General features: G+C 42.1%; 1 protein-coding gene across 1 annotated transcript; it reads right to left on the reverse strand.

The window, feature by feature from the left end:
• Positions 1 to 1219: 1219 nt before the first annotated feature.
• LOC149524193 (uncharacterized) lies at positions 1220 to 7088 on the reverse strand. Its single transcript, XM_089779542.1, has 3 exons — positions 6807 to 7088; positions 5925 to 6407; positions 1220 to 1252 (listed from the first exon to the last, which is right to left on the reverse strand). The coding sequence occupies exons 1-3, from the start codon at positions 7086 to 7088 to the stop codon at positions 1220 to 1222; spliced, it is 798 nt and encodes a 265-aa protein (XP_089635668.1).
• Positions 7089 to 27549: the final 20461 nt, after the last annotated feature.

Here is a 27549-nt window from a genome sequence, read left to right on the forward strand (position 1 = left end):
ATTTTGAGCTAAGGGTGCTGTGTAGATGCACCCTGAGAATCAGGCCTAAGAATCACTCCACTAGGCAGATGTGTGTAATCTGCCCCCACATAGAGTTTATTCTGTTTTCTAAAAGAGGTAATTTTTAATTCTGAAGCATGGAAAACGTCTGGAAAAAGGCTTCCATTTGTTGGACAATGACACTTCTGAGGGGACCTAAACCTGCTATGAGATGAGAATGAAACTAAAGCAAAGCAAACAAAAATACAAACAATATTTTGTAGCTATATTAATACATTATTCACTCTATTTATAACATCATTGCCTTTGGATTGGATTAAACCTAAAAGTGGCCTAGCTCAACACTACACTGACTGAACTCAGACTTTCATGGTAGTGAAAATGTTATGCTGGAAGGTTGAAATATTTTATCCTGATGGCCAGCATTTCCAACCAAGGATGGCTAAAGAAAGTGAAATAATCAGATTAGTAGAAAGGGAGTCATTGACAAAACCTCACATTGATTTAAACAGGATTGGAGACCTGCATTTTAGTATCTGTACACTTTTTAAAAGAATAGAAGTCACTTTTCTTTTCCTAAAGTGATTTGTCATCTTGACCAATAACACTTCTATTTGTTCTAGCAGGGAGCAGAAAAAAAAAGCCAATGTGTTTAACTTTTCGGCTTTTAGTGGTCATTGTTCAAGTACAGTGAATCATCAATTTGAGTTACTGAGTATCAGGTCACCTGAAGGATACTGGCAACTTTCCAGTAGGGCTCTTCATAAAGTTTCAGTAGACCTAAAAGTACATGGCTGAGCTGTTGGTTGAGCCAAGCAGCAAAGGAACCTGCAATTGAATTCTCTCTGCTCTCACCAGTGAGTCCATCTGTCAGTGTCCCCAACAGGAGATGTCATTTCAATCAATGTGGTTTTTGTGGAGAGTTTCTGAAAACACAGGGCAATTCACTGGATAAGAACTAAAAAAAGAAAGTTGAACTGAATTATCCAAGGGCATTTCAGACACTCAGCAGGCTAAGTTAGTCACTAATTTCCAAACACGTAACTGTTTAAAGAAAAGTGAGAGTTAGACTTTGCTATCTAGGTGACATTTATTATGTTGCACTGATTCGTATGCTAGTTTTTGTCTCATGCTCATCATCTGTTGATTAAAATTAGTTTGCACCCAACAAGGTAACTGGGCTAGGATAATTAAGTAAAAACTGAACTAGCATATCTTATCAATTCTGATATTTTCTGTTCGGTTCCGTGACCTGAATTTTTAAAAAATGACACAAAGACAAAAACTTTAAAAAAATAAGTTTTATATCTCAAATATTCACTTGTTTAATGCAATCTGATTCTAAAATGTCAGGACTAAATTGAAGGAATGGTAGAATATTATAATTATCCAGTAGAAGAAGTGCTGAGATACCAACATAAAATAATTAAAAGTCAAAACCAACATTTGGGGGAAAGGAAAAGAACAAAACAGCAATAATGATATCAATGCAAATTCTGTTGTATAATTCTGAAAACTTCCTGTTTTAACCTTGTGTAGAGAACCATCTATAAAAAATGTCTGGGTGTTGGGCAAGTTGGTCCTTTGACCAGAAGATGTCACTTTCTTACCATAGTTTGCAAATCTGAGTTCAAAGATGGATCGCTTCTATTTTTGAAAAACAGTGGGGAGATATAAGCCCGATTTTGTCATCTTTACTCATCAGAGCAACCTTTACTCATAAGAGGTGAGATCAGGGATTATTCCTATGCATGAGAATTATAAGCATTGGTGAGTGCTGCATAACGGTGTCGATTATCAGTACTGGGCAGAGAACAATGAGAGAATAAATAACAAAGGACTCTTTGCAGAATATTTCACCCCAGATGCATTGTGACATCACTATTACAGGTACCATAAATGCCACTGGAGCATAGAGCTAGCACACTGACTGGTGAAGAGTTTTTTAAATGCAGACTGTTAGCTTTTCCCTTGGGTAGAGAAGATGAGTAAATTTGTCTCCATTTTAATTCATCTCCATTTCTTTCTCTGTTGTCATTCACTAACTAGAGTTCCTTCCCCCTCCTCTGAGCAAAATATGCCCCCTTCAGCCAACCTTTTTTATATCCTTGACCCTGCTTCCAAGGCATGTTCTGGGTCACCCTTCTCCATGCCAACTTCCCACTCCCCTAACACTGCCTGTCCTCCTCAATCTAGACTTAGTCCCTCTTCCCTATATTGACCTACTTTAAGCTCCATGTTAGTTTTATCCACTACTGAGCCTCAACTCTTCTCACATTGCAGGTTTCCAACTTGACTGAATGGTAAGGAACCAACCCAAGAGGCTAGTGGATCACACTGAGGGTATGTCTACACTACAGCACTAATTCGAACTAACTTAATTCGAATTAGTTAATTCGAAATAAGTTAATTCAAATTAGTGCATCTAAACCTAAAAACTAATTCAAATTAGTGTTTGCTAATTCGAAATAGCATGTCCATATTGAGTGGATCCTGAACCGAAGTTAAGCCTGGCCGGAACCAGTGCCAGCAGGGCATCAGGTTAAGACGTAGAGTGTGGAGCTGCTGCCTCAGCCTTGCTGAGGGCTGTGCTTAAAGGGACTCGACCCCCACCCCGGACAGACAGTTCTCAGGGTTCCCCGCTTGCTTGTCTACCTTGATGAGGTACAGCAAAGCAGTCCTGTCTTGGAGTGCCCTGAGTGCCCACACTCGGCACATCACAGCACTCGGCCATCAGCCCGGCTGCACTTGCCACAGGCTGCCATCCGGGGTGTGTGTGTGTGTGGGCTGTGTGTCAATCAGGGGGCTGTCAGGATCCAGGAGGCCCTGCAAGAGAGCTTCCACCCTGAGGAGCCCGCAGAGCCACCCCAGTCCTCCCCATCTGGGGCTCATGCCCCATTCCTCCCTCAACTCCTTCCACTTACCTCTCCCTAGCCCCCCTTCCTGATGTAAAAAATAAAGGACACGTGTGTTCAAAAATAGAAACTCTCTTTATTTAACAAAACCGGGGGGGGAGAGGGGGAGGAATTACACTCTGGGGAGACTGGGAAAAGGACGTGGGAGAGGGGAAGAGGGAGGGTGGGAGAGGGGAGGGGGAAATCTGGGAGGAGGGAGCTGGAAGGGGGAAGCCAGGTGTAGAAGGAGGAGGGGAAGTATAAAACTATGGTACGCCATATCTTCAGTACTGTTTACAAATGTGGTCTCCTCACCTCAAAAAAGATATTTTGGACTTGGAAAGAGTTCAGAAAAGGGCAACTAAAATGATTAGGGGTTTGGAATAGGTCCCATATGAAGAGAGACTAAAGAGACTTAGGTTATGTCTACACTACAGCACTAATTCGAACTAACTTAATTCGAATTAGTTAATTCGAACTAAGCTAATTCGAACTAATGCATCTAGACCTAAAAACTAGTTCAAATTAGTGTTTTGCTAATTCGAACTAGCATGTCCACATTGAGTGGACCCTGAACCGAGGTTAAGGATGGCCGGAAGCAGTGCTGGCAGGGCATCAGATTAGGACTTAGAGCGTGGAGCTGCTGTGTCAGGCCAGCCGAGGACTATGCTTAAAGGGACCCGACCCCCACCCCAGACAGACAGTTCTCAGGGGTTCCCTGCTCTTTTGTTTAACTAGATGAGGGACAGCAAACAGTCCTGGCTTGGAGTGCCCTGAGTGCCCACACTGGGCACATCACAGCACTCAGCCATCAGCCCGGCTGCACTTGCTGCAGGCTGCCATCAGGGGAGAGGGGGCAATTGGGGGGCTGCAGGAGAGCTTCCATCCCCAGAAGGCCAAAGAGCCAGCCCAGTCCTCCCCATTGGGGGCTCGTACCCCATTTCTCCCTCACCCCCTTCCACTTACCCATCCCTAGCCCCACTTCCTGATGTACAAAATAAAGAAAATGTGTGGTCAAAAATAGAAACTCTCTTTATTGAACTAAACTCGGGGAGACTGTGAAAAGGAGGTGGGAGAGGGGAAGAGAGAGGGTGGGAGAGGGGAGGGCAACTAAAATGATCAGAGGTTTGGAACAGGTCCCATATGAAGAGAGGCTAAAGAGACTGGGACTTTTCAGTTTAGAAAAGAGGAGACTGAGGGGGGATAGGATAGAGGTCTATAAAAGCATGAGTGGGGTGGAGAGGGTGCATAAAGAAATGTTCTTCATTAGTTCCCATAATAGAAGGACTAAAGGACATCAAAGGAAAGGAATGCGTAGCAGGCTTCAAACTAGTAACAGAAAGTTGTTCTTCACAAAGCAAAGAATCAACCTGTGGAACTCCTTGCTGCAGGAGGCTGTGAAGGCTAGAACTAGAACAGAGTTTAAAGAGAAGTGAGATAAAGTGATGGAGGTTGGGTCCATGGAGAGGTATTAGCCAGAGGGTAGGAGTGATGTCCCTGCCCAAAGTTTGTGGAAGGCTGGAGATGGATGGCATGAGACAAATGGCTTGGTCACCGTCTTTGGTCCATCCCCTCCAGGGTCTCCAGGGTTGGCTGCTGTCGGCAGACAGGCTACTTGGCTAGATGGACCTTTGGTCTGACCCAGTATGGCCATTGTAAGCCCAGGGCTCAGGGTCGGGAGTCTCAGTGGACCACCTTGATTTCATGCAAACCTGCTCCTGGGTGGCCAGGCTGGCAGCTCTCTTGCCCTAGATGGCCGCTTTCCTGTGCCTAGTGCGGAGGGCGTGGACGAGGTCCACGATGTCCGCACTAGACCAGGCGGGTGTCTGCCTCTTGCGGTCCTGGGCAAGCTCCTGGGAGCCGCTAGCCTGGTCCCGGGAAGAGGGGGAGGGCTGGGAGGCATCCGGTGGCTCGCTCGAGCTATGCCAGGTGCAGGGTCTGCTGGCTGGGTGCTGGCAGGCTTGCACCTGGCACGGGCACCGTAGCCAGCCCATGCCCCTTTAAGGGTCCAGGGCCGGGAGGGGGGCAATAGAGTTTTCCTGGTGTTGGCCAGAGTGGCCACCAGGGAAAGCTGGGGAGGGCTAGCCTTCCACTAGTTCGAATTAAGGGGTTACACACCCCTTAATTCGAACTAGTAAGTTCAAACTAGGCTTAGTCCTCGTACAATGAGGTTTACCTAGTTCGAACTAAGCGCTCCGCTAGTTCGAATTAAGTTCAAACTAGCGGAGCGCTAGTGTAGCGCCTATCAAAGTTAATTCAAACTAACGTCCCTTAGTTCGAATTAACTTTGTAGTGTAGACATACCCATAGTCTAGACGCAGGTGACAATTGTAGTGTTGCTGGCAACCTCAATCCTTTGGTCCTTCTGGGCCTCGGGAGAGCAACAGCCAGGAGATCCCTCGATGGAAGATGACGGCGAAGCTAGCAACATCAATTCTTTGGTCCTTTCGGACCTCAGGAGAGGAACAGCCAGGAGATCCCTTGAAGACAACTGGAATTGGGTATACTGACTCGAGCCTTCTGCACGAACCATGAATCCTCTTCCTGTTCTTTGGGACAGCTCGGACAGACGATGGTGGCCTAAACCCTAGCCTAAACTAAAAGAAAAACCCTAGCTACGTCCAATGCACCCAACGAACATTCACGATGACGGCCGATGTGCTTGGAACCGATGCTTTACAATTGGAGAGAGGTAAGGGGAGGGGAGGGGGAAGTGTAGGGGATGGGATTGATTCATATGGGGAGACCGAGGTGACTCTACTACGGGGCTTGTGCGAACATGTCCGTCAGGGCCTCTCTGATGCGCACCCCATCCTGGTGCCCCTGGCAGATGGCAGCCGTGTGGGGCTGTTCAAACGTCTGTGCCTCGGCTGCCATCCATGCAGGGAGGAAGGCCTCCCCACTCCGCTCCACAATGTTGTGGAGCACGCGGCATGTGGCCAGTACCTCCGTTGCATTCTGCTCACCCATCTCGAGATGGGTGAGCAAACAACGGAAGCGGGCTTTTAAGCATCCGAAGGCGAGCCCCACCTGATTTCGGGCCCGGTTGAGGCGGTCGTTGAACCGGGCCCGGGTCTGGTCCAGCCGCCCCGTGTAGGGCCACATTAGCCAGGGCAGCAGGGGGTAGGCCGCATCCCCGACGACACAGATGGGCATAGGCACATCCCCGACAGTCAACTCCCGCCGGGGGAAGTAGGTGCCCGCCCCCAGCCTGCGAAACAGTCCGGAGTTGCAGAGGATGTGGGCGTCGTGTGCCGTGCCGGGCCAGCCCACGTAGACATCCAAGAAGCGGCCCCGGTGGTCTACAAGGGCCTGGAGAACAATCGAGCAGTATCCCTTCCTGTTCGTGAAATGGGCTGCTCGATGCTCCGGGGCCTGGACGGGGATGTGGGTTGCATCCAGGGCTCCCGCGCAGTTGGGGAACCTGAGGGCAGCGAAGCTGGCCAGCGTAGCGTCCACGTCACGCAGGCGGATAACTCTCAGTAGCAGGACATCATTGATGACGTGGACGACCTGCAGAAGGATGCAGAGAAACACAAGGGAACACATCACATAAGGCAGGGGTGAGTGTGTGCTCCCTTGGCCCCTCCCCCTGTGATTCCTTCTGTCCTCACATGCACACGCAGGCACACATGCACACCCCCCCCACACCATGGCCCCCTCACCCAACGCCCCCCCCCCCTCCGCATCAGCAGGCCTGTGCAAGGGAGGAACGGCCCAAACCCCTGGGTGACCCAGCCTGGAGTCTTGGCTGCCCCTGGGCATGGAGTGCAGCACTCTCCCCCCCATCCCACTCTCCCTGGGACTTACCTCCATCACGACGACACCGACGGTGGATCTTCCCACCCCGAATTGCTGTGCCACCAAACAGTAGCTGTCCGGGGTACTCAGCTTCCATAGCGCGATGGCAACCATCTTGTTGACGGGGATGGGTGCACGCAGCCGGGTGGTGGCTCTCTGTAGCGCAGGGCTGAGCCAGGCACACAGCTCCAAGAACGTCCACTTTTGCATGCGGAAATTCTGGAGCCATTGCTGATTGTCCCATTGCCCAAGGACCAGCTGGTTCCACCAGTCCGCACTGGTGTCCAATCTCCAGAGTGGCCTCTCCACGGTGGGGTGGGGATGCCATAGGGACTCCATGGCCTCCCTGGTGAGGGAGTCGAAGGCGATCTGCGCCTCCTGGTCCTGGAACATGAGGGCACCGGCCTGGAGCACCAGCTGCAGGCACTTGAAAATGGCCGACAGGGGCCAGAGCAGGCACGTGGCCACCCATAGCTCCATGACCGACAAAGCAAGGGACAAGAAACCAAAACCAGGAAAAAGCAGTAGAGGGCAAAAGGGTGGTGTCCCCAAAAGTTGGAGGGTAACCACCAAACCTGCTATGGCTGTCAGTCCCTGCAAGAGGTCCTAACGCACGGAGCAGGAGACAAACGGCTGTCTGGCGAGACCCCTTTAAGCATGTGTCTGAACAGAGCTCCAGACCCACCCCCAGAAAGGGCTGGTGCCCTTTTGCCCTCTTCAAAATGGTTCCAGGCTTCTGCTTTTGCGCAAAAGTGCTGCGCCAATCTAGACACGCTTTTGCGCAAAAGCGCACCGTTCTAATGCTAACTCCGGGACCAATCTAGTCGCTCTTTTGCAGAAATACTTTTAACTGAAAACCTTTTCCGTTAAAAGTATTTCCGGAAAATCATGCCAGTCTAGACATAGCCATTATGTACATCTAGAGTGATCTGGCCAAAAATCAAGGAGAGTAGATTTGGGATTTTTTTCCCCCCACTCAAGATACTATCTTGCTACCATTGCAGTTGACAGAACTATCATCCAAAGAATGACAAGAACATTCTTTCCAGCAAGAAAAGCTTGATTTGGTAATTGAAAAGTAAGATTAAATCTCTAAGAATAGTTCCATTGAGGGAAAGTTTGCAGATGCTGTGGAAAAGATGAAGAGTCCTACCGTCACTTACTGCATACTCACAGCATAACTTTTCTAAACACTCAGCATCAGAATCAGTTACATTCAATATGAATGGCATTATTCTGACATTCTGATACATTTGCACTTATGTACCCTGTGGCTGACAGAGAATTAGGAGATGCTGTGATAATGGGAAAAGCCATTAAACTTCTACAATAGATTTAATTGTGCACTGGGCAAAATATATTCCTATAAAAACAAAAACATGGAAAATGTACTATGTTATTAAACAATGGACATGCAGAGAAATTTCCACTGTTTTGTCAATTAAGATAAAAAATGACAAAATGAGTTGTCATATTGCAATTTATGAACCATGCTCCAATTCACCAAGTCTCTTTGCCTCCTTTATAATATAATAAAGAAAGTGACAGATTCTTTGTGACAAACTTACATTAAGAGAAAAGAAGAGACAGCATTAAGATTAACTATTTGTCCAAAATGATGTTTTTAATGGAAATATTTGCCACTAAAGGATACTTTTTAATTTAGAAGTACAACATTGTTTTGAATTTCCAGTTCATTACTGTTGATGGCTGAGTATTCTTTACAAACCATGAAGATAATTCTGTAGTTTCTGAATATATTGGTGTATAGTAGCCATTAACTGTTTCAGTCACAGCAGCCCAGAATCATTATGCCTGAAATAATCAGAGATATCATAAAAATGAAACTGTGGTGTGAATTTCTAGTCTATGTTAGCAAGCTGAGGAGCTTTCTTTGTAAAAAGAAGGGCCAACTACTATGCACTTACGCTATTAGGCACATTGGCATCCATAGGCAGGAAGGATTTGATTCCTATAACAACTGGTCTTTGACAGAGCGTCACAATCACAACAACAGTGGGACTGAACCATATGTAGATGTTGATGAGTCTACGGTCTTGATAAACAGACTCTGGTCTTTTAGCTCAGGCAGTAGAGGTCCATGCTTTATGATCCAGAGGTCTCAGCTTCTATCCCTGCTGCTGCTGATCTATTCTGGGGTCTGTTTGAAGTTGTTTTTCAAACGGAAGGACTTCAGAGTGGAGAAGGGAATGAGAGAGAATGAGGCAGTTACTTACCATGTCTCCTGCACATGCAGGGCTGGTAACAGACATTGCTGGGAGCTGAGAAATGTGGGTGGATTTTGCTCCAGGCTCCTTGAAGGGGTGAGGCCTCAGGTGGAGGGGGTAGGATTAGAGGTAGTCAGCCCTCAACACCTTGACCACACCACATGGGGCTCCGGCAGCAATCTAAAGGACCTTGAGCCCTGGGTCCTTTTAAATCTCTGGGCCCTGGGCAAATGCCCCCTTTGTTCGCAGCCCTGTGCATGTCACATCAATGGTGAAAAAAGATTGAAATTAAACAATGTAGGAGCTTCTTCATCTCTGAAAAGCATAATGGTTCCAGAGGTGCTAAGAAAGTGGGGGAATGGTCATGTGTGCAACCCTGGGCAAGGAATCTGACCACTTCAGTTCTTTATTTGTAAAAATTGAACTAATTATATTTATTTCTCCCACTCTTTGTCTGTCTTGTCTTTTTAGAATGTAGGCTGTCTGGAGCAGGGACTATCTGACTTGTTCATATCGTAACTAGTACAATGGTCTCCAGATCTTGATTCAGGTCTTTAAGCTGTACCATAGCACAAACACCACCATATCTGTGGAGACCAGAAACCTCTCTTGAATTAGCTGACAAAATAACACACATTAATTTGACTATTATTGTTTCTACAGAGGGAGTATTTTCCTGGGGGAACAGATCCTGGATCCTTGCCTCAGTCTATCTGTAAAGGCCTCCTTCCTATTGGTTTATTCAGATGAAACACCACCTCCTTACAGACAACAACTCTCATACATAGACACTCCTCTCACCTGCATTATAGCAATGTGGTGCACAGACTCTCCACATCCAGATGAATTTCCCCCTTGGTTGACTAAGCTCATTATGCCCATTTGCAAAGTTACTTAAACAAATGAAAATGAACCAAACACAGCTCTATGGAATTATCTCTATCCATTGTAAAGGAACATTGGGATTGGCAACACTGAGTTAAATATTGTGCTCCTTTGTGAATTGCTCCAAAGAGTCTCTGGTGCACACTCCTACATCTAAACTGTTGTAGATTTTTTTGGGGGGGAGGGATTCAATTAAATACTGAAATCTGATGGAAAGTAATTATGAACTAACTCACCCTAGTCAAGACATAGATTTTCTGCATCAGAGTTCAGACTAAGACAGAAGATAATTAATACAATTACATATGTCAAGAAACACAGATTCTCTTCAGACCCAGTCTATCTCTGAACTCTTACAGATGCTCTGCATGATTAATCATGTCACAGCCTTTGAAATCAAAGCAAATAGAAACAAATAATCAAAACTACCATCAGTGCCTACCAGTGCTTGCAGCTGGGTAAAAGGTGATTGAATCAAGGGGATGATTTTCTTTTTAACTGTAATTTAGATGTCCTGAGCTTAGAGATCAGTTGAGTACAAGGAGCGTGTAGTTCTGCTCTGCTGAAGTTCTCCCTATGGTTGTCCACATAATTATGGAATCATAGATCTAATTGTAAGCATGTAGACATGGTTCAGAAGGGTAGCTGTGTTAGTTTGTTTCAGCAAAAACAATGAGGCACTGTGACACTTTAAAGACTAAAATTTATCTGGGCATAAGCTTTTGTGGGCTGCAGCGCACTTCATTAGATGCATCTTATGAAGTGGGCTCTAGCCCATGAAGATTGTGCCTGGATACATTTGTGAGTCTTTAAAGTGCCACAGAACTCCTCATTTTATAAGCACATAGGAAGTCCCTAATTTGCTTATGCCAGCACTGATGGTACTTTTCATGAAAAATGAAAATGGTCAAGAGGACTAAACAACATATTGATTTCTATAACAAACTGTACAGTTCTGGAGTCTTACTATTTCATATGTCATGTAGGAAGGGAACGTAACTTTTATGTTTTAGAACTTTATGTCCCATCCACAAACATGCATCATTTTGACTTTTCTTGCTTATGTTATAATCCATACACCTCTTGGAACTTCATTTAGTCACCATTACCTTCTACCTTCTGTTCCCACCTCTGAAACTCATTCACTATTAGATATTGAGCAGGTGGGTTATCCTCTCCAGGCCTTAATTTCCTCCATCCATACAATGAGAAAAAGAATACTTTCTTACTGAAGCTCCCAGGGATGTTATTAGACTTAATTAGTTAATGTGGTAAAGTGCTTTAAAATCTTCAGATGAACAGTGAATTTGATTATTAATTCATCTTTGTTATGCATTTTTACTTAGAGGCTTCAAATGAGATCATGTTCCATTGTGTTAGGCACTATACATGCACTCTGGAAGAGACTGTCCCTGCTCCAAAGAGGTTATGCACTAACTAGACAAGACAGATAAAAGGTGAGAGAAAAGAAGTAATATTATCCTCATTTTACAGATGAAGAACTCTGTCCCCGTTATTCTTTATGACTCATAATTTTTGGATGGCTGGAATATTAGTAAAGGCTTCCAAAGAAAAGTCTATTTTGTAAATTAATCCAGAAATAATTCTTATAACAATTTTTATGACATTAATACCCGAGGGTAATATTCCACGCACAAGTAAATACATTTAACTTCCTTTGACTTGGGCAGAAGTTGAGTGTGTTTATTTATGGATAGAATTTGGCTCACATAATTGAACAAGTTTTGAGATTAGAGCCATTTCTCTCAGTCTTCCCCATCTCCCCAAATATAACCGAAACCTACTGTATTTTTATTGTGTGCCAGTGTTTGTATTTTATTTTTTACCACTGATTAATCCAGTCAGAGGTTAATGAAGTATAGGGTGTTTGCACACAGCGACCTTGCAAAGCAATTTTGTCCTATAGCACCACACACAACACAGTCCTTTGTAGTTTGGAGTGAGTCATTAATTTCAGCTGACAGACCTGAAGGCAGCATAGGAATTAATGCACAGCCTGCAAGCCACCTCTCTCAGCTGACTTAACCAATGAAATCACTCTAATTTCTACTGTCTTATCCCATTTGCCCTGCAGTTCTAAACAACTCAGACAAGTCCCCAGAGATATCTTTGGAAAATGACCTGAATCTTGCAGTAGCATTTTTGTTCAGGGCTCCCCAGCTGTCCAGCTTGATAAGCATGAGCTGCAGCTTATTAATATTTTACATACTGTATCAGCAATTACAGCGGGAAATATCAAACTGGTCATAATTTATTGAAGGGAAGCTGGAGTTACTTGTGTGCTTGGATCTCTTGTATTAACTTTAGCCAGTGTTTCTTCATGAGGAACCAGAAATTGCACAATGATTAAAGGACTTTCATCACATGTCTACAGCATATACCACTCTCATTTATTATCATTAGTCCTGATCACTTGTGTCCAGTTTCTCAATGTCTCCACCAGGTATCATATTTTGTTCAAAGACCTTAATAACATGATGACATTAGTATGCATGAGACACACTTCTGATAGCGTTCACAGCTGCTAAGAGTAGCATACTCTGATTAGGTTGCATGATTGATAGCCTTCCCCATCCAAACAGAAACGAATCCAGGAAAGGATGTATGGAGCTGGCTTCCCTCTGTCAAGAAGATATGATCTTATTCTTTGCATGCATGCATACACACATACACACGCACGTGAATTGCCTGAAAAAGGACATTTTGCAGTTCACAGAGTCCAAGTAGAAACTTCAGTTTGGAAATAGTATTGCTCTCATCATGCTAAGCAATAAGTATCAGAACAGGAATGCTTTTTGTGCTTTAACAATTATACTATTTCCAATATTATACTCATATTTATAAAAATGTCAGTGTTTCTGCTCGGCCATTGTCTCTTCAAAGGGGTAGCCAAGTTAGCCTATAACAGGAAACACTTTAAAAAAATCCCAAATAATCTGGTAGCACTTTAAAGACTAACAAAACATGTAGATGGTATCACGAGCTTTCGTGGGCACAGCCCGCTTCTTCAGATGACTGGAGTATTGGATGTCCAGTCATCTGAAGAAGTGGGCTGTTCCCATAATACCATCTACATGTTTTGTTATTCTTTAAAGTGCTACCAGACTATTTGTTGTTTTTTAAGTTTTCACAGTGGTTAGTTAAAGCAACAAACTCCTTTATGTAGATAGTTATACCAGTACAACAGTGCTTACATCGGTAAATAGTTTATTCCAGTTCAAGAAGCAGAATAAACTATACTAATGTAATTTGTCTTTGTACCTGTTTAATTGCACACACACTGCAGCTTTTTCCAGTCTAACTATTCTGGTAAAAAAAGTCAGAAATGAAAATAGTGATACCAATAAAACAAGTGTTGATCACTTACTTTTGCCCACTTGGATTGGTTTAAAATCACTACAGATTTTATTCTTGATTCATTTATAAAAGTTCCTAACTGCCATGACATGATTAAATGTTGACATTAAAAAGCACAGCCTGAACTGGAAAATCCTGACTTCTGTCTCAGTGGGGGAAAAGTGAGGCCTTTTTCGAGGCCTAAGTGTGAACATGGTCTCATAAGGAATAGGAGATAGCTGACAGGCTGTTTGTGACGCAGACAGAGCAGATGAGTGAAGGGGTTTGATGGAAAAGGGAACAAAACCTGCTTTGTTCCACAGACACTACCATAGTTGCCTACACAGAGACTCACTTCCCAAGCCTTCAAGTGAGTTTTCATGTTGGTACCTAGATCCCCACTCAGCACTCTTGGGAGGCCTCAGTCTTGGTTTTCTTCTCTTATAAGGGTGCATCTACACTGCACCATAGCTTGAAATAAGATATACAATTTGAGGTATGCACATCGCTTATCTTATTTCGAAGTAGCTTATTTCGTAATTTGGCGTTGTCTACACAGTTCCAAATTTCAAAATAACCCACTATTCCAAAACATCCCTTACTCCTTGTGGAATGAGGTTTATAGGGACATTGGAATAGCAAGTCCGAAATAACGGGCTTGCCGTTAAGATGTGGGATAGCTATTTTGGGATAATCTGGTATCCCGAAATAGCATTGCAGTGTAGACGTAGCCTTAGTGAGGTTCCTGAAAATCATCCATCAATCCCTATTGTGTTTAATAAAAATAAGGTTAGAGTCCATAGAATAAACATAGAAAATGAAAGTAAATAATTGAAGTTAAAATGAAATGTGTCTGTCATTGATAACATACCCAGGACATAAGCCTTTGTGTTACTATTAACTGGTAAATCAAAAGAATGACAAGAGGAGGTTAAATTTAAGGTCTTATCTACACACAAACCTACACTCATTAACCAAATGTAGTTAAAACACATACTTTTTATTAAATAGACATGAGTTTGTGTTGCTGTAATGCTGGTCTCACTTTCAGCACTTCAGGAATGCTTCAGGACACCTCAGCTGTCAGGTTTGCTTTAGGATTCCCTTAGCAATATTGGCTTATCAAAATTAGACACAAGCCAAAGAGACAGGAGGGAAACTATCCAAATGAGACCTCATATTAACTCTGCTGAGTTACAGAGCAGCTGTCACAAGTCAATAGAGAAAGCTCAGCTTCATCTGCTAATGGGCTAACAGATCAGCACAATGTTGAAACCCTTATAGGCAAACATTCTTCCTTAATGTTCCTGCTTAAAGGATGCCAACTTTGAGATCTCAGGGTCTCTTCTTTAGTTCCCATAATGTAGCCTAAAACATACCTAGTCTAAAGCCAAAAGATCCACTCCTGAAATAAAAAGAATATGGAAAACTACTGGAAACCACTAGCTGCTGTGCTTGAGATCCTGCACAGCAAGGATGATATGGTACTCAGTACAGAACTACTAGGCATCCTTGATCCAAGCCCATCTAAATTGCTGCATGACTCGTGTAAGTACAATATCACACTCAGGGAGGGTTGTTGGAAGTAAAGTTTGCCTCTGGGACTTCTGGATCTTAAATCCTTTACATTAAGATAATTAATAGCCAAACACATTAATCAACATCTATAAGTGTCCCAGTCACGGTTAGAACTGACACAAATCACCATAGTGGGTAGTAGTGAGTTACATAATCAATAATGCTTACTCCACAGTCTTAGGCTATGTCTAGACTGAAGCACTTTTCTGGGATAGTGGAGGTATCGTGGAAAAGCAATGTTGTGTCCAAGGAACGTGTCCGCTTTTCTGAAAAAAAAATTGGAAAAGTGGACGTGTTCTTTCAGCATCCCGGTAAACCTTGTTGTATGGGGAAGAAGGTATGGCTTGAAAGAGCGGGCTTTTCCAAAATTTGGCACCATGCAGACACACCAAATTTCAGAAGAGCATCTTTTGAAAGAAAAGCAATTTGCCTATCTTTTTCTGACTTTTCTTTGTAGTCTAGACGTAGCCTTAGTGAAGGGTAGAATCCTGATGAGAAGAATCCTAAACTAATTGAACTTGAGTCTACAACTTCAGGACTTAATAGTCCAATTGAATCAAATGAATCAATTTACTACTTCAATCTAGAGTCTCATAAGAATCCATAATTTGTCGGTTATCTTTTTAAAGTTTGTTTAGACAAGAAAAAAAAGAAGAAGAAAGCAGAGACAACATGAGACTGTCTATGATTTCTTTGTATGCACAGCAGAAAGCCAGACAGGGAAAGCTGGAATATGTTTTAGGCTAAAGCTCTGAGGCGAAATAGAAAGAGTTGCTTAAAGATAATATTGATTCTTATCCTATTAAAAGCTTCTTGTTCGGTGTGAGTAGAAAACTCTTTCTGTGATTGTTTATCACTAAGACAGGAACAGAGTGTCTCATTGTTCAATTCTCGCACAGATAAGAAAGTACCCTTGCAAAATAAAGGGACCGAGAGGACCTGCTTCTTCAGTTGCCCCAATCAGAGTCTCTCCCTCTATAGGTCTGGAGTCTTTTTTAGATCCACATTGGATATTGGAAGGAGAGCTCTATTTCATGTAGCATTGCAGGCAAAAACCTGGACACCCATTTCTTTGTTTTTCAGTTTAAGTGCTAGCTGAAAATCAGTGGAGTAGATACATAGCAGGAAATAATAGTGTGAAGCTTAGCTATTTATTTAACACTCATTTAATAACTGTTTATTTTGCAATTGTGTCAAGTACTTCAACTGTCTATTTTTGGATGCTGTAGTGGATGCAAATGCAGAATGGGAAAAAAAGCCTTCATTTATACTCTTTGAAGTTGACTCAAAGCTAAGGACTTCTTCTGTCATTCTAATCGAAGGGGTGGGAGAACTTTGCAGAAACTAAGAATCAAGGGTTAATTTTCACACGATCTCTTTCCTTATGATGTTGTGACTGAGCACATGAAAGTGTTTGGGCATGTTATATTTTTTTATCCTTTATAACTATTTTGAGGTTTGTCTTCAAAAACAGACACCACTACTGCAGATCAAAGAACCTACTTGGAAGCTTCTGAGCTATAGAAATTGACTCATATTTTTAGTCTGCTTTCCACAAGGAAGCTAGGATCTATATTGGGAGCATGCTTGAGGGTCTTGCAGATTCAGATTCTTTAGCTGATTGTAGCTACACAGGAGGAACCATATTCTTTAGCAAGACTCTCTTGTTATATAAGCAACAAGGAGTCCTGTGGCACCTTATAGACTAACAGATGTATAGGAGCATAAGCTTTCGTGGGCAAAGACCCACTTCGTCAGATGCATGTAGTGGAAATTTCCAGAGGCAGGTATAAATATGCAGGCTAGAGATAATGAGGTAATTTCAGTCAGGGAGGGTGAGGCCCACTTCTAGCAGCTGATGTGGAGGTGTGAACACCAAGAGAGGAGAAATTGCTTTTGTACTTGGCTAGCCATTCACAGTCTTTGTTTAATCCTGAACTGATGATGTCAAATTTGTAGATGAACTGTAGTTCAGCAGTTTCTCTTTGAAGTCTGGTCTTGAAGTATTTTTGCTGCAGGATGGCTACCTTTAAATCTGCTACTGTGTGTTCAGGGAGATTGAAGTGTTCTCCTACAGGTTTTTGTATATTGCCATTCCTAATATCTGATTTGTGTCCCTTTATTCTTTTACGTAGGGACTGTCCAGTTTGGCCGACGTAAATAGCAGAGGGGCATTGCTAGCACATGATGGCATATGTTATATTGGTAGATGTGCAGGTGAATGAACCAGGGATGGTGTGGCTGATCTGGTTAGGTCCTCTGATGGTGTCGCTGGTGTAGATATCAGGGCAAAGTTGGCACCGAGGTTTGTTGCAGGGATTCGTTCCTGAGTTACAGTTACTGTGGTGCGGTGTATAGTTGCTGGCGAGAATTTACTTCAGGTTGGCGGGTTGTCTGTGGGCGAGGACTGGCCTGCCTCCCAAGGCCTGTGAAAGTGAGGGATCATTGTCCAGGATGGGTTGTAGATAACTGATGATGCATTGGAGAGTTTTAGCTGAAGACTGTAGGTGATGGCTAGTGGTGTTCTGTTGGTTTCTTTCTTGGGCTTGTCTTGTAGTAGGAGGCTTCTGGGTACATGTCTGGCTCTGTTAATCTGTTTCCTCACTTCCGCGTGCGGGTATCGTAATTTCAAGAATGCTTGGTGAAGATCTTGTAGGTGTTGGTCTCTGCCTGAGGGGTTAGAGCAGATGTGGTTGTATCTTAGTGCTTGGCTGTAGACAATGGATCGTGTGGTGTGTCCGGGATGGAAGCTGGAGGCATGAGACAGAGACCATCCCACACCATCCCGATCAGCTGCTAGAAGTGGGCCTCACCCTCCCTGACTGAATTTACCTCGTTATCTCTAGCCTGCATATTTATACCTGCCTCTGGAAATTTCCACTACATGCATTTGACAAAGTGTGTCTGTGCCACAAAAGCTTATGTTCCTAAACATCTGTTAGTCTATAAGGTGCCACGGGACTCCTTGTCACTTTTGCAGATCCAGACTAACACGGCTACTCCTCTGATTCTTGTTATATAGTTACTTCTGAGGCAGTGTTCCAAGGCAGGAGAGGAAATCTTGATGTTTCTTTGTCCATGTAAAGAGACTTAATTTTAACTTGATCCAGGAGCAAGTGGATTGAGGTATCTGCTTCTGAAAGGGAAAACAGAAATTAGATTAATCAAAAGCATGCCTGTTGTTTCATAACATCAAATAAATTCCATTCCATATTTTCTGCAATAATAAACAATGGCTGATTATTCCAGGAAAGAGCCAAACACCTATTTATTCAGAGTGAAGCCATAGCATGTAATGTAATTTGTCTAGCAAGAACTTGTCAAGTAGTACACTTATTTAGTAATTAATCACATTAATAGCCAGAACATGATTCACACAGGTGAGGTTAATATTCAAAGGTAAGCATCCTGAGGCTTTTGCTGAAAGAACAATACTGAAATACACTGAGAAGGAGAATATTTTTTAACAGAAATTCAATGTAACTTAAGCCATTCATTAATTACTGACAAAACTCACCTCCAGACAAACACATAACCTAGAATCATTGTGTCAATATAAAAGTGATTAGCATTTGCCCCACAGAGTCTGATCATAATAAATAATATTAATATAAATATATTGTGCTAAACTGAATTGTTAACAGTAGCTCTCAACATGCTTTACAAAATAGGTAAACACTGTTATCTCCATTTTAAAGTTGAAAATATTAAGGTGCAGAAAGGTTAAGTGACTTGCCCAAGGCCACTCAGCAAGCCAAAGGCTGTGTTGGGAATAAATCCAAGATATCCTGGTTCTCAGTCCTGAGCCCTATGCCTCATACCATTACACCTCTTGTCTTAGGCCAAGGAGTTCCTCTCTTTGCCAATGCTGGATTGTTCTGTTGTGTGTGTGTTAACCAGAGTTTCACCTAATTAAAAAAAATGTCATAAGTCTCAGGTCATCTGCCAGTTTCTTTGGAGATTGTTCCATAAATAAATATATATCAATGTCAGAACATTTACTTTTTAATTGTTGCTGAAGTGATTTCCATCAGATATTTGTAAGTTACTATCCTATCCCCTTCAGTCTTTGTTTAGTCACATTAAACTCTCTTAATTTTTTCTTAAAAATCAAGTTCTTATGCCCTGAAACCATTTTTTGCTCTTTGTGAACTCCCTTCAATTTGTCAATAACTTTATGGTAATGAAGTGCCAGAGTCAGCAGAGTATCCTAAAGGCAGGAATACAACAACAGACTTTATTTCCTTTTGCCTCTGCATATGCAGCTCAACATTGGATTGATATGAGCATCTTGAGCCAAAAATATGTAATCAGAACTATTGGTACCCGAATCTAGTACGTCTTGAACTACTATGGACATTTGGGGGAAGGTTGTACTGTTTCCAGTCTTCCTGTAAAACTAGCCTTACAGATAGTTAAGCAGCTGAATATAAAATGGAAAAAAGTTAACAGGCACTACATGAAATGATTTGACAAGCAGGCCATAAAGGACCCTCTCTGTGAGGGATAATGATTAATACTCTCAGAATTATGAAGTCTCTTGCTAGCATTTTCACTTAGATAAATGGCTATATTGGAAGGTGTTTGGGAATATGGTATTTTTGGTTATAAGCAGTCCATATAAAGAAGATGCTATGACCAACCAGATATAGCAGTGGGGTAAAACAGATCAGCTGGCTCTAGTCCCAGTTTGTGCCCTTACTTGCCAGATGGCCTTTGGCAAGTTATATTCTAATCTAGTTTGAGTGAGGATGTGAACATGTGTGAAAGATGCAGAGTGAATGAGGACATATTATAACAAAAAGAACCCAGAAGTATTCAGCTATTCTATGTCAAGTATATAAAAAAATGCCTTTCCTTCTACATGGGGGATGAGAATACATAAAGTGTTTTTATCATCATCACATGGTACTGGTAATTCTTTTCTAAGTCAAGATTTTAAAATGTTACGGTTGATAATGCTAGTATAAGAGTGCTAAGGGGGAACTAAAGACTACATGCTGTTCAACAAGGATCTCTGTCTCAGCAGGTGCAGGAATGTCAAACATAAAAGAATTCTACAGTTTTGTTTTCCTTCTGGGTGGGATATAGATTAGATGGTTGCTTGGTTTATTTTTTTCCCCATTTGTAGGATTTGTCTGCAAATTTGCTTTGGTCTAGATACTAGGGAATTGTTTCTCAATAAATGGGAGCAGTCCCTAGAATATACCCTTTATTGTAATTGTAGTACACATTACTTTCTCCTTCACCATTCTATGCCCTAGTATAGAAAAACTACAAATTCAGTATGATGATTTTATTCTCAAATCACTACTATTTTGGACCTCCCAAACATCAGACAATGGGAAGCCACCTTAAGACTCTTTGGTGGTATGCAGACCCATAGTTTTCCACAGTCTAATTGGAGGTGTTTCTGGAAACAGAATGGACATAGAGTTTAAGAACAACAGGCTCTGCCCAGTGAGCTGAAATAACGGCTTTGCTACTTGAGACCAAATCCTGAGATGTGCTTAGAATCTACAACTCTTGATTTCAATCAGGATTGTGGGAATTCAGCAAGTACTTGCCTCATTCCCTCCCCCCCCCCCCATTCCCGTCCCCACCTTCAGCATTTGCTTCTAATGCTGGAGACAGAACTTAGCGGGTATATGTACACTGCACACTCTTTGAGGCAGTGTTCATAAAATGGGCCAGTCTGGGTCAAACCAAAGTTATGTCCAGCCCAGCGTCCTATCTGCCTATAGTGGCCAATGTGGAGTGCACAAATACATGCACAGCTGCGTTATACCTCCAAAGAGAAGGACAGACTCCTTCCCTCTCTGAATGATAATCCCTCTTTAACATGAAGAGTTTTACTAAAGAGGAGGCAATTGTGAATTGCATTCATTTAAAAAATGAATGGAAAATCTGTAAATTAAGTTATGGAAAATATCCTGTATATTGAAAAAAACAATCAGTACTAGTGGCAAACTCTAAGTGAGGCATTTATTCTGAGCATAACAAAGCTAGATGAAAAATGATCAATTTAAATCAAATGGTAGATTGCAGAAAATCTGCACATGTAGGGATAACATATTAATGTATTGAAAATGATTCCCCCAAATGGAAGTGACTCCCCATAATTTGTTCCCCACAACTTAAAGTGTTTAGATTTATTATTAATTCTTATTCTTATTCTTATTATTTGTTAAGATTGTTAAATGTTTAGATTTATTATTATTATTGCCCCTTTAGAATATAATATATTAGGTAATGTAATTTAGAACTGTTAAGAATATAATCCTGTGTAGCCAGAAACAGCCCCCCCCCTCTGTGTCCCAGGGCATGCTCAAGCTTGTGCAAGGGGCTGCTTGAATTTGACATTGCAGAGATACATTGTAACAATGCATTGTCAAGCCACTAACTCTGCTATGGGAGCCAAGCCCTGTAATTGACTAGGCATTGTTACATAATGGATGCCTGTTCTCTTTAAAACATTGTAACTTTACTCAGCACTCAGAGAATGTTTTAAGCAATACCACCCAGAAACTTTTGTAACTACAACTTTTATTATTATACAAAATACTGTATGGGAAACTTTAATTAGGGAATGTATGAGAGAGTGCTTGGACGATGAATGAATGGTTCTGAGAGGTGCCAGCCTGAGAATACAGCAACAAAGGGCTGAAGAAGGCATCAGGTGCCTGTGCAACCAAAAGGTGTCAAGTGGAGAAAACCAAGTACTGGAGGTCCACCCGATGAGATCACTGATGAGCACCTGGCAGCCACCCTGGAGACATCAGCATGATGCAGCAATTTTCATAGACTGGCATGGGAAGAAACTCCTATAAGAACTGGACTAAAAAACTATGGAATCAGAGTCCAAGGTTCTGCTGCCAGCCCACCAGGAGCTTCAGATGCGCATCTGATCAGGACTTCGCTCCCCACTACCATCACTTGTGTACAGAATACCTGGCCAGTATTCTGTCACAAGCAACTTCCAGGCTGGTAACTATAACAAATACACAGAACCTGAATAAATGGATGAATGAATGTTTATATGTATAAGGGTTAAGTAGTTAAACAACATTGTTTTGCTTCTATCTTTTCTTTATTTTTTTATTATTATCTTTACAATAAATGTGGCTTTTTGCCTTATCGCCCTCATAAGATCCTGCTTGCTTTTATTGGTATAACATACATTGTTTCCTTTACTTTTCTAGCCAATTTCTACTCATTCCCTTTTTATTGTATGAATAATTGCTTCATTTACACACAAACTGCCAACTGAAAAATGTATACATAGATTCTCTCCTGTATACAATTTACATTACCCTTTACATACCCACTCACCAATCCAGCTAACTATAGACATGTCTTTCAAATCTTATTTCAATGAAATATCAATACGTCTCATGCTTATAGACTTGATTTTCAATAGAGCTTCAGCCCCATTGCTATAAATGCAGGTAATAGATGTTAACCTTTGCACGCACAAATTCTGGCTTAACATGCAATTGAAAATTCCATGACCAAAGGGAGCTGTGAGGGCTGAGCCTGCAGAGGTGAGGGCAGTATGTGATGCTTCACTGGCTACCCAGGCTCCTAGGGACTGCAGGAACCTGGCATCTACTTTTTGGGAGCCATGGTAAGTGCCACTAGGACCCCTCACACAAACACCCTGCACCCCAAACCTCTTACCCCATTCCAGAATGTAACCCCCCCCCCAGCTAGAGCCCTCACCCCAACTCTCTACCCCAGCCTAGCTTCTCATCCGACCCTAACTCCCTTCAGGAGCCTGCATCCTACACCCCACATTCCCAAACTACTGGCTCAGCCTGGACCTTCCTCCTGCACCCCAGAGCCCATGTCCATCTGGTGCCCTCTCCCTTCCACCCACCCCAGCCCTTTGCCCCAGCCTGGAGCTCCCATCTGCACCCCAAGTCCCTCATCTCTGGCCCCGCACCAGCACTTGCTCAAGCTTTTGCTCACCCTACATCCCAAACCCCTGCCTGAGCCAGTGTTGGTAGGAGAAAGTGAGCAATGGGAGTGTGTTTGGCGGGGGCGGGGGGAGGGTAGAGCAAGCAGAGGGTGGGGCCCTGGAAAAGGGGCAGGGTCTCATTTAAGGACAGTGGTGTAGTGAGGGGGGTTGGGAGAGATTTGCCTTCGGGCACCACACTAGGGGGGTGCCAATTCAGCTGTCGGGCCACTTGCTCCCTGCAGACAAGCTGCCGAGACAGGGCCAGGTGGCAGGAGCAGGCACTTCAAAGGCCTGCCCGGGAGTCCAGCGCCCCTGGCTCAGGGACCGCTGCTGCTGCACAATTTGGTGCAATTTTGCCTTTGCCCCCTCCCTGGGCACATAACACCCTTACTATGCCATTGTTTAAGGGAAAGGGCAGGGGTCCCCCAAGTCAAAATGGGGATCCTTGAATTGGTAAAGTTTGAGAACCACTGTTCTACAGCATTTCCTATTGACTATTTTAGGCTGTTCTCCACTTTGGATCCTGGATTTTGCAAGTGTAGACATACCCTAACAGAAACCAGTAGGTATTATTAAATAATCACAAGGACTAGTGCACAGAAATATTATTATGACACTGTACCAGGATTGTTATAACTGCCTGGCCCAAACACCTAAGACATCTGAAGTGAACTCCTGCCAGTTTGTAGTTAGCATTTAATTTTTCTCTATAGAGTTTTCTGTATCCTCATTTATCATGTTTCTGTGCTTTTATCATATTCTTTCTTCCCTGTTGCCTGTCTCCTTTTCTTTCTGTCTTTCCCTTCTGTCTCTTTTGTGTTCCTGTTTTCAGTCTTTCTTTCTTTAAGATCAGGAAAACAAAACACTCTTCAGGTCCAACTGGAACTCTCAAAACCATAACTTAGCTGGATTAGGTATTAATCAAAGTGTGTTTGTCCAGGACTAATTAAACAGAAACAAATTGTCTTGTTACAGTTTTGTTCTTTTTTTGGTCAGTGGTTAGATCCTTCAAAGAATACTGTTGTGACTTTGATGGACAAGATCTTTAATTATTTTCAACACTTGCAGTGATACCTTTATGTACTGTATATCCTAAAACCAAGTGAAAGGCTTTAGACACCTAAGATAAAAGTCCACAGTCTGATTTGCTTGACAGAAAAAGGAAATGTGTTCTTGAGGGATATGTTGCTTCAGGCAAATAAAAAAGAAGTGATCCTGCTAATCAAATAAATCCATATACAGGCAGCTGGGGGGCAGTAAATCTTCACTATCTACAATTCTAATGCATGCTACCAATTCCCTAAAAGCAGATGCACTGGAGTTGAGAAAAGGAAATGATTTAACATTATTTGTAACCATTTTGCACATGGAGTATACAGCATTGCAATCTTTATTTCATTTCCAAACCACACACAATCACCCTATTATGTATAATAATTCAGTGTTCACAGATATCTCTAGTATTTATTTTGAATATTTTCCTTTGAATATGAATTGCTTCAAGGATTTAAATGCATTATGTCAGTATATTCAGAGTCACCATAAATGTCTTCCTGAAATTTTAAATGTGATATGGCAGATTCTTTGTTTTAATTAACAATAATACATTACATAATCACCATGCCATATTTTAATAAACAAATTTTGTCCTAAATGCAATGAATTTTCTTTCAGATAACTATGGGCTCAATCTTGCTATGTGGTATGTAAATGGTGCCATAGGATCCAGAGCATGCACTCTATGACTGCATTGAGAGCTCTCAGCTTTTCACAGGGTAGGGCCTTTAGAGAATTTTACACCTATTGCATAGTATAATAGATGTCCCACCCTTCTCTTTACATGATCAGGCTGCTTAGTACTAATAGTCCAACCATATGGACCTCACAGTGAAAAGAAAAAAATATTAATTTTAGGCATTTTTACAATTACTATTAACAGCTTTTCTACATGTATTTTAATTTTAGTTCTGGAATCCTGAGTCAGATATCAAGCAGATGTCGAAATAAGTCCATAGACTATAAAGCTGTCACTTATCCATCCCAGAAAACTATCAGTTCCTGAACACTGACTACATGTAATTCAGAGGTTTGTCCCATAGTAGCCCATTCTGTATGGTCTTCTGTTAATCAACACAAATATCCACATTATATATTTTCTTACTTCAATCATAATAAACAAAAAGATACTGCAAGCAACATGGGAATTATGTATTAAAATTTACGAATGTCATATCTATCCCTATTTCTATATATCTGTGGGCTTGGGTGGTTATAGTTACCTTTTTGCCAGCAAAAGTGTTGAATCCTGAAGGAACCCAAAAACAACAATAGATTACATAATCAACTGTCTGGTGCTCAGAGAGAGAAACCCAGGAATCCATGTGTGAAGAGCAGCTCAAAAACCTGCATAGAAAAAGTAAAAACAAACAAAAAATAGTTTAGTCAAGTTCAGGTGCCCTGTTCAAAATCCCAGGGATCTTCAGATAGGAACACTGAACAAAGGCACTTTGGAATAGATATTACGTCTATGTCTATACTGGGAAGGTTTGGCAATGAAAATGCAGTCATCATGCAAAGTCGCCAAAAGTGAAAACTGATCAAACCATTTTTTTCTATCTCTAATTGTTGACATTTCATGGACACATTGCTAGCACCCTGTTGACAGACAGAGCAAAGCAAAGTGGGTAGGTATCCCACAGTGCAGCTCTGTGGGAAGGAAGAGCAGATCTCCACACTTCTTGGGATTCCCTCATAGCTCTGTGCACTCTCTGTGCTGAAGAATGTCAAAACAGCACAGCAGTCACTTCAGCCCTCCCCCTACAGCAGCAGAACAGAAACATTCCAATGATTTATTTTTTGTTTGTTCCCAAAATGGAGCAACTTCCCAGAGCTTTGAAAGGGAAGGGGCACATGCCTGCAGGGCAGCAGCTATCATAACACTGAGCACAGCCTCGGGGCAAGCATTGCGGGATATTGATGGAAGCCAGTTCTCTCAACAAAACAAACAGCAGAGCCACAGCTTTTTGTTGAGAATAAAAGGAGGGGAAAAGAAAAAAACTCTCACGGGGTGGAAGTTTTTTGTTGCCAGAACTGAGTGTTTTTTCCAACAAAAGTTGAATTGCAGTGTAAACATTCTCACTGTTTTGTAGCCAAAAGACAGTTTTTTGCACCAAAAACATGTCAATGTAGACAAGGCTTCAGCCAGTCTGTTCCTTGAGGGGAAGAAAGAGATACTGAGCAGGGTGACAAACAGTCTAAGAGCCAGCCTGTGTCAATTGGTTGTGGGTGTCTGGGTTAAGCAGAACCTATTTAAACTGGCAAGGAAGGGCTAAGGTTAGGTGAGAAGATATGCATATAGGCTTTTGTTATTTTAACCCCTCTGTTCTTGTTAAGTTCCTATACTCAAATAAATCATACAAATCACATTTCAGAACAGAAGGGTGATTTGTCCTTTTCATATGTGTTCACTGTTTTTTAATTGTATCCTTTGGTATATATGGCTGTGACTATTTTCTTCCACTATTTGATCTGAGGAAATGGGTCTGGCCCACGAAAGCTCATCATCTAATAAACCCTCTTGTTAGTCTTTAAAGTGCTACATAGTCCTGTATTTTGTTTTAGCTACACCAGACTAACACGGCTACATTTCTATCTCCTTTTTTGAAAGAACTCTTTACTCCTGAAAAAATGAGGTTTAAAGGTTCTTTCAAAAATGGGAATTTTTTTTCAAAAGAACCCCGTCTAGTCTGCATTTTTTCCTGAAAAACACTTTTTCAAAAAAGTGCTCAGATGCAATTATGCAAATGAAGCATGAAATTTGTAAATGTGCTTCATTTGCATTCCTTTTTCGAATGACGTCTAGACATAGCCTAAATGTCCTGTAAGAGCCCAGTAAGGAGTGGAAGTGTTGATAAATACTGCTAGACAAGATTGACCTCCTGTGGTCTGGAAAATTCTCTGGTTTGGAACCAGTCAGGATCCAAGAGTACCAGACTGGAAGGTTCAACCTGTAGCAGTTTCTGAGGGAGAACTGCTTTGGAATAAGTGTACTAGCCATAAACAGGCCTTTCCTTTTGTGGGAACAAATTCAGGTATGCTTACATTGCCTTACAGTGCTGTGGTCACTAAGGATATGTCTACACTTGCACCCTATTTCAAAATAGGGATGCAAATGAAGACATTTGAAATGGCAAATGAAGCCGGGATTTAAATATCGCGTTATGGCGCTATTTCAAAATACCACTATTTTGAAATAAAATGCATTGTGTAGATGCATTAATTTAAGAAAAAGCCCTTCTCTCTAAATAACTGGTAAACCTCATTGTATGAGGAAAAAGGGTTATTTCGAGAGAAGGGTTTTCTCTCAAAATAACCACGTCTTAATAGCGTCAAGAATTTCGAAATAGCACCAGAACACAAATATGCAAAGGAAGTGCAGGATATTTAAATCCTGGCTTCATTTGCAATTTCAAATGTCTTTATTTGCATCCCTATTTCAAAATAGGGTGCAAGTGTAACATACCCTAACAGAAACCAGTAGGTATTATTAAATAATCACAAGGACTAGTGCACAGAAATCTTATTATGACCACTGCAAAGAAAACCTTATTAGGCATGTCTGAATCTTCCTGCATACTCACTTTAAATTCCGCACAGCTTCTCCAGCCTTACCACATGCATGTAAGAGTAGAATTCCTTTTGTAGGCTGCAGTGTTATTTATATTCTTTAGTAAGAATTAAAGAGTATTTAATTTAAGTAATTGGGGGTCTGTCAGCCTACCACAATCTTTGCTGACTTAGGGTATGTCTACACTACAGTGTTATTTCGAAATAGATTATTTTGAAA

The sequence above is a fragment of the Pelodiscus sinensis genome, chromosome 6, assembly GCF_052426305.1.
Source record: "Pelodiscus sinensis isolate ZL-2025 chromosome 6, ASM5242630v1, whole genome shotgun sequence".
NCBI classification, from domain to species: Eukaryota; Metazoa; Chordata; order Testudines; family Trionychidae; genus Pelodiscus; species Pelodiscus sinensis.